The 8671-nt window shown below is 39.4% G+C and overlaps 1 protein-coding gene across 1 annotated transcript; it reads right to left on the minus strand.

Moving 5' to 3' along the window:
- Nucleotides 1–5065: 5065 nt before the first annotated feature.
- LOC148424738 (RNA guanine-N7 methyltransferase activating subunit) lies at nucleotides 5066–6892 on the minus strand. The gene is made up of 3 exons (XM_088413190.1): nucleotides 6444–6892; nucleotides 5861–6031; nucleotides 5066–5463 (listed from the first exon to the last, which is right to left on the minus strand). Exons 1-3 carry the CDS (start codon nucleotides 6530–6532, stop codon nucleotides 5337–5339), a joined length of 387 nt encoding a protein of 128 aa, XP_088269316.1. The 5' UTR covers nucleotides 6533–6892; the 3' UTR covers nucleotides 5066–5336.
- Nucleotides 6893–8671: the final 1779 nt, after the last annotated feature.

The following is an 8671-nucleotide window of genomic DNA, read 5'->3' on the forward strand; positions in this document are numbered from 1 at the left end:
TGCTCTTGTGAGTCTTGCATGATTCAAGTGTCAGAGTCAACCACCACAATTTCAGTTATGGAAAGTCGTTTCAGTATTTATTCAGTATTCCTTGATACCCATCTTAACGTCCTTCTACTGGTTTGATTTTTGTCTTCAATAGTAGGGATGGTTGAAAAACGATACCAATTATTGGTGCCGAAATGATATTGACATTATTTTAAAGGACCTATATTAAACTTTACACAGTTAGATATACAGTATGCCTATAAAGGATGAAATAATCCCTTTAACACATTGGTGATTTAATTTGTGAAGACCTAAGAGGTTCTTGGGACCAACATTTTGAACCAAGAAGATGTGTCTGTTGCGCCCCCGTAATGACGTCATTCAAAAGCCGACTACCACATCGCAAAAACAACAAAAAAACGAATGTAGCAATTAGGAGTGAGAGTCAGAGGTGAAGTGAATGAAGAAGCCAAAAGCAGGTTTTTACTGGCATCAAAATGAACTGGAGAGCCAACAAAGCAAAAGACATGTCAAGAGAGCACACACAGTAATACTTGTTCGTCCTATTAAATCGATCCCTTAGGAAAACCTCTACTCATAACATTTCCGCCTGCGAGTGAATTCTCTACTACAACGTTGATTGTCTCGTCTTGTGCCCCCAAACACTCATTTTGACCATTTTCAACAGAATGAAAATTGCTGGTTACCTGGCGACTAAGTGCAAAATCTATTCTCCCCAACTCCGGCTTGATACCCGAAATTTAAAAGAAATGTGAACGTTTCCTCGGACATGGTGGCGGTGTAATTACATAGCGAGTCAAGAACGGAAGTTCCTTATTATCTGCACAGGTGGGTCCGGTGCTGAAAGCGCAGAATGAGCAAGAAATGTATTTAATCATATTTCTTTGAAACATTTATCAGGATTGTTATCAGGCTTCTGCTTAGCTTGCTGATGAGCTGATCATTTGAATCAGGTATGTTGGTGAAAGAAACTTGGAAAAGTTGCAGGATACCGGCCCTCGAGGACCAAGTTTGGACACCCATGTACTAACTAGAGGAATCTGTAGTCTTATCATGTACTGAGAGTAAATTCTCATACTTGTATTCAACTGAAAAAAGTAACATCTCTACACAAGACCTTCATAATCCTTCAGTGGACTACTGTTGGTCTGCTACAAGAATTACTGACATAAAATTGTGCTAGTTAACATCTACTAGCATAGAGAAGTCAAGCAGTAACATGTCCAGCTAATATTCCAAAGTTGCCCTACTTGGTAGGGAGAAATGTCATACATTAGTGGAAAAATTGTATTACTGGTACTGCACTGAACTGCCCTATTAGTGACAATAAAGATCATACTATTGCTTTACGTTGCATACTTTAAGACGGACATCAAAGATTCTGATCTTTGTGAATGCTTTGCATTATTTTGCAAAAGGATACTGTATATGCAAATGTACTCAAGTCTGATCTCTGTACATGCAACATGGTGTTTGTCAGTCAAATTCAATGTGTTTAATATAACTTTGTTATTGTTACCAGCTCTAATTCATACGTTTGCTTGGCACCCGTACTTTGAAATTAAAAGAAAATCTTTATTATTACATACAGTACGTTTCCCCAAAAATGAGAACTCTCAATATAATCGCTGTCTGCCTGTCTATCTATTAGGGGTGGGAATTTGACTGTGGGAAAATGTCACAATTACATTCAGAATATTGGGGCTATTATTTGATTCAAAATTATTTGATTATTTGGTGATTGATTGAGAGTCAAAACATAAATATTAACTGTGAAAGATTATTATTTACCTTTAGGCAATGTTTGACATATTTGATTCATTTTTCGGTGTGAGAGCTTACATTTAAATATGTATTTTTAATCAGTGGGACTCCGCCGCTTTGCTCTATTTGTACCCCATCTAATTTAATCCACTGTACTGCATGTACAGGATGTTCTGGATGTGAGATGCACTTCTTCCAGCCCACTTCACAGCAACATCAACATGCAAGGACACGTTGCGCGTGAGCGTGTGTCCAGTTGGTGGGAGTTATGCAATCTGTATTTTTAATGATGTAGGACTGACTGCTAATTAATTAACGTATGAACATACTGTATCTAGGACTGTGTGTGATTAACAGCGGGAACGGCCCTGAAGCTGTTGATTGCATTTACTTGCAAACTATACACACAGATTTCTTTTTTGTCGTTTTCACAGGCTAAAGTATAAACATTGAAGTCTTTTTCAGTATGATTTTGTTAATAAAGTATGCCTTCTCTCCTTCCTTTTTCTAGAGCCGCTCATCCTCATTAGGAAACCAGATGTAAAATCTTGTAAAGGGGCATTTTAGGGGGAGGGAAGCCCGACTCTTCAGTAGGCAAAAATGGCCCACTACCAGTTTGTTTTTTTGGGTTGAACATATTGGGGGGTGCATTTATTTCGTATCTTCCACATGACTCAAATATTAAAATTTAAAATAGCTTTATATGGGTATAGTTTTACAGAGCCTTACTTTGTTGTAAAAATTTAAAAAAAAAAAAACATTGAACTTACATCAATAACCGTTTTAGATTCAGCCAACCAGTGGAATTATTACAATTTTAAAGGGACGCTAAACATTTTATTACCTCAGCCCTGCGCACGTGACATATTTTCAGTCAGCAGCAAGTGTCAAAAGGTGTATTGTAAGGTGTTGGTTATACATGAAACATTTTTAGATATCAAATTAATGATAGACAAAACATTAACTTTTAGTGTTGAAACTTGTCATGTAAGTTTAGATTCCCTTAAAGTTTAACCATGCTGCTTTGGCCCAGAGACACAACTGAAATTGGCTCTATCTAGTGGTCAGGAAGGGAATTATTAATGGGTTGTTTTACCTCACACTACCCTACTGATGATGGTTAAGACGGACAAATCAAATGATGGTCTGTCGCTTAATTTCTAAAATAACAATAATAGCGAAATACAAGCAACCCCAGAATGACCCACATAGTGTGGGTATTCTGCATGTCCCCGCTAGATATAATCAGACTAACAAGCAGAGAGCACACGGATGACCTGAGCCTCTGCATGATTAACTTAGTGTGCACTGTGCAGTCGAACGAGCAACGGATAAAATGCATCCTCTCAAGTCCGAAAGTATGCGTGAGTGTACGTATATCTTTGCGATTGCTCGCACTTCCATTCACTGCTGTGCATCATTCTTTAGGGAAGCTTGGGGGCGTTTATTTCAGTGGAGAGCAGAGCGCGACTGCTTTTCTGTTCACACTCGTCACATGCTGCATGAACGCTGCAGTGGCCTGGGTCAACCTTAACCCCCCTGCACTTTCCAACACCAGATGTAGGTCGCAGAGTGCTGCAGGGCCTTGTGTGTTTTGCGTGTGTGTGACTTTAGACGTGGGTCGGCGAGAGACTGATTGTAGTCTGCACCAAGGACATGGCCCGCAGCACACTGTCTCCATGGCTGTCACTTTGCATCATCCCAAACAGGCCGCACCAGGTTTGACAAGCTGCCAGACAGGCCGAGGGGATAGTCATGGCTCCTTTCGCGATAATGCCGCTGCTCTCTCCACTGCTTTTCCGAGCACGTGCTCGCCACCTCGCATAATGCATTAACGACGTACCGATTAAAATGTAATTGACATTGAATGGGGTCACAAGCAGTACCTTCCTGGCAAGCAGGAAAGTGCGTCACAGAATCCGAGATGAGAAAAGGAAAATTGCCGGAGGAAGCGCTCTTGCCTCCTTACTGGACAGTTTACATCGCTGGATGACTTTTCGCGATCAGGAAGTTTGGAGCCGATCGATCACGGAGTTAAAATACAAAAAAACAAAACACGACAACCGATCACCGAGACAATTCATCCAACTTATTTCAACAACTTATTGATTGACTGTACAGTCAATTTTGGCAGTTGACAGGGTATTCGGGCCTACAAATAGCCAAGGGTCGCATACAATTAACACGCATGAAAATATATCTGGAATGAAAATCCTGCCAAGAGATTAAAAAAAGTTGAAGTGGTCTGTTTTTAATTTCACCTAAAAAAACTTCTGAGCAACACCCTAAACCAGTTTTTTTCTTTTAAATCGAGATACATTGTGTTAATAAAGCAGATATACAACATCATAAAAGTGGCTTCAGTTTTTTTATTTACTTTATAAAAAGACTGACGGATGCACATTTTAATTTTGCTTTTTTTGTTCCTTGCACATAGAAAAGTAATGTGCTTAAAGCCTGAGGTCAAAATCTCATTTCATTCCCCCCCAGGATACCGCACGTTTTTTAATTCAGTTTGTTAAAGAATTTAGCTATGGCTTGCTAAATTCGTGTCTTTATTGCTGTTGTTAGTCGCAGCTGGGTGCTTTGCGTAAAAAAATCAAAAGTGCCACATAATGTTAAACATGCACTTCCATTTTCATGTCTTCCTTCTGGTCCTGACCTTTTCTTCCCACCCGTGATGAAACCTGTCAGTTTATGCCAAACATAATGACAGCCTATCAGTGACCACTCCCACCCCCCCCCCCCCCAAAAAAAAAAAAAAAAAAAAAAAAAAAAAAAAAATTAAGCCTTTGTAATTCTCCTAAAAACTGATTAACAGTCTAACTTGGATCCAGGGAACCAAGGATACTCCCCATTTTGTTTTAATGTTGGGGGGAAAAAATGCACTGAGTGCAAAGAAATGTGTTGCAAGGCAATGGTTAAACAAAGGCTTGATGACTCACTTTTCTACCAATGGAATATATGCATGATGCAGTCATGAAGACAGTCCTCTGAAAAATAACTAGTTTAAAATTGGATTTTACTTAATACAAAATGCAAATCTCAAAGACATATTTTGGTCAATATGACCAGTCTAAAAGGGCTCGCTCTCTTTTGCGATGTAATGCTACTGGTTGAACAAGCTTGCTTTGGGATCTCCTGAAAAGTGATGATTTTGGACATATGAGGATGCCGCCACCACAAAGCAAAAACAAAGTTAAACAAAGCATGTGGTGCATTGTGAACAGCTTCACCAAGATGGCAGCGTGGAAAGCTGTGTTTGATTAAAGTCAAAGCAGCTCACTTTGAGTCTTCGGTAAAACATTTATTTACATCATAGATTTAACAACTCGGACACAATAACAACAGACAAGGTAAATCTCCTTCCTATTCTGTGTGTAACCATTCCTATTTCATAAAAAAGGGTCAAAGTTTACACGTATGCCATAGGCACATGATGAAAACAAACATTCTTCAAACTACATTAGACTGATCAGCATCATCAAAAAAAAAACAAAAAAACTAATGGGTACATCATTGCCACATACAGTATACAATTGATGAAATTCTTATGATAGAGATCAGAAGTTTGCCTGAGACCAATGATCTCGTCCCCCGTACTGGTACTTGTCTTGCTGGTGCCGGTCATGCTCTCCCCATCCACGGCGGTCGCCTCCCCAACCACGACCTCCTCTATGGTATGGGTACCTACTGGGAGGCAACAAAATCATTTTAAAAATCTGCCCATAGAAATCTGGAATAGGCACCAAGCAAGCCAGCGACCCTAGTGAGGATGAGCGGCTATAGAAAACGGATGGATGTTTTTACACATTCGACTTTTTTTTAATTCTGATCAAAAATGCAAGTAAATAACTAAGATCTGAATTCAAAAAACAAATGTGCAAGGCTATTTTTATCTTCAACTTTAATAGTACATTTGAAAATGCACATGCAATGTTGTTAGCCCTTTCCAGCGCCCTGAGAAAACTAAATAGCACAATATTTCAAAGAACAAAAATAAGGGACAGAAATGGTACACTGCTATATCGTAAGATATATTTTAGATTGTATCAGTGATACATAAAGTTATATTCCACAACCTCACCTTCTGCCTCTTTCTTGATGGTTTCCTCTCCCACTACCTCTCCAATTCTCCACGATAGGAGGAGGATCAGCCGGTCTGTTCAAGTACTCCTGGTACACCTTGTCCTCAGAGGTAAATCGCTGAGCGAACATCTCCTCGTAACTTTTTTGTTTTTCCGTACTTTCACTCATTCTAAAATAAATGAGATTGGATAAAATCATGCAAATTGCTATGATTGTACATACATTTTGCTTAACATCAACTTAAGTACATGTATTTGTGCTACTAGTGTAAGTGTAGGCATACAGTAACAGTAAAGAACAAATTTCATTGTCTAAAAGCATTGTTCATTTTGTTGTATTTTCGGGGTGTGGGGGGTTACAATGCATAGTTGAGTAATTTACATGTTTACATTTGTATATAATTGTTTTTGCATCAATGCTTTTTGATTGCATGATGTCACGATGTTTGGGAAACGTGGACTTGCTTCGCTTTTCTGCGTAGGCAAAGTATAGGCAATAAGCGTATGGGCAGTCGAGAGCGAGGGAAAGTAACCAACGAGCACAACTTTGATATATGATAGGAAGACAAAAAGGACACTTACAGTAAATGACACTTTAATTCCCTCACAAGCGGCAGCAGACAAAGAGGTATTTTTTCTTTGTAAATTATTTTAACCACAGTTTTTGTCATGTCAAATATTGTCTGTTTTTAGTTTTGTACGTAGTTTAAGTTGAATTATTTTTGGACAGTTTTCAAGGTGCTATGAAGACAATAAAGCTTTATTAAACCAGTCAAAGGAAACCATTTGTGGTTGCCGTGCCTCCAAGAGAGTTACAGTTAGTATGCTAAAGTTGCAGCGTTGTCCTATTTATGGGTCTAGACTATTCCATGGACCACAAGATGAATATCAAGGATATCCAAAAAATGCTCGAATAGTTTTCCATGCACTAAATGCTCTGTCTTAATCAGTAAGACAATTCACCACAGTCGTAGAGCAACTCACAAGGTTGACCTAAATTCAAAGTTTCTTCCACTACTGTAAGACATTTCTTCACACAAACAGATCAACTATGGCATAATATTAGGCACTACTTGGTGCAGAAAGCTACTCGTGAGAGACGCATGGCTACTAGTTTAGCCTGGTAGTGTTACTAGATTTACAGTAGGTTGAGGTTCTTGGCGCTCAGTGAGGCAAAACTAAAAACAAGATGGGGGAGGGGGTGTACTAGTAAAATAGGGCGGGCTATTGTAATGATTACTTTCTCTCTCCAATGCGCTGGATTATTGAAAAGCTAGTGAGCATAAAAGAGTTTTCAATTATATTTACCTTGAAATTGGATAAATGCCTAGTGGGCATTCTGAATTGGTTTGCATGAGTGTGCAATTCACAAAACTTAAACAACTCGCGTGCATAGCAAATAGACGTGACTGGGTGCAACTTAGTATTTGCCCAATCTGTAAACAACAAATCAGTAACATTCGAAGAATGACTTTTCCGACTGTCAACGACGGAAAAAGGGCAACCTCGCAGACCGACTTCAATCGGTTGTTAGTTAAAATTGACGACCCCTTTGGAGAGACAGACTGTGAATGGCAAAACATACATTCGTTTTTTTTCAATCCATTGACATTAATCTAGTGAATGGAAATACCTTCACGCAACACGACGTGACGAGTAATGATTGCTGATAATACACCGGTCTTTGCATAAAGTTATTAAATATATTGAATGCGTTCATGACAGTGTATTTTATTTATTTAAATAATGGGAATTATTAGATCAGACGGAGGTTAAATGTGTCAAAGTTATAGCCTAAACAACAACTTATCGGAATTACCCATGTTTATTATTCGCATTCGTTTAGAACGATTTTATTTTAGAACTGGGACAATCCGGGTGAGATAAATCCGACTTCCCAACCAACCTTACTTGCACAATAATAAGCAATGTGCGATAGCTTTTGAGAACATACCTGAGCACACCGTGAAACCACAATGGACTCCCAGGTGCAAAATTGACTGTTGTGGTATGAGACTAGTAGTACCGTTCCAAAAGTACTCCCCCTGGAAACAACGGAGCGAACAAAGATGTTCCGGGGAAAGGACACGCCTATGCCTTTAACTGACACCTGACACGTGTGTGTGTGTGTGTGTGTGTGTGTGTGTGTGTGTGGGGGGGGGGGGGGGCAGGGGTTAGCACGTTTGCCTCACAATTCAGAGATTCAGAGATTGGAATGTATATATTCTCCACATGTTGGCGTGGGTCTTCTCCGGGCACTCCGATCTCCTCCCAGATTCCAAAAACATGCATGGCAGGTGTATCGGACACCCCGAATTGCGCTTGGGTTTGATTGTGAGTCTGAATAGTTGTATATCTCTGTGTGCCCTGCCATTGGCTGGCAACAGTTCATGGCGTCCCGCCTACTGCCCGAAAATGACTGGGAGAGGTACTAGCAAGCCAGTGACTCTGGTGATGGTCTTGCTTCTGAAACAAAACATATTGAAACACTGATTAAACAATACCAGATTGGCACAATTACCATCGATAATTTTTCACGGTTCTTTTCTGGGAAGTATACAGTACGTATTTAGGGAGTTGTGTAAGTTTTCGAGGAGGATCTGTCATGTCGCACCCCGTTATTTACAAATAAATACCTTTTGGTTTCGGTTCGATGTGCAGCTTTATCCATATTTTACGAACGTTTGAGGTTAAAAAAAATGCATTTTTATCATAGGATTTAGATGCGCTGTTTGTGGGCATACAATCCCTTCTCTTTAAAAGAAACGCGCTAGTAAAGTACAAATAATGGAAAACTTAATTTTATGAAG

The sequence above is a fragment of the Hippichthys cyanospilos genome, chromosome 4, assembly GCF_059441005.1.
Source record: "Hippichthys cyanospilos isolate Australia breed blue-spotted pipefish chromosome 4, RoL_Hcya_1.0, whole genome shotgun sequence".
NCBI lineage: Eukaryota > Metazoa > Chordata > Actinopteri > Syngnathiformes > Syngnathidae > Hippichthys > Hippichthys cyanospilos.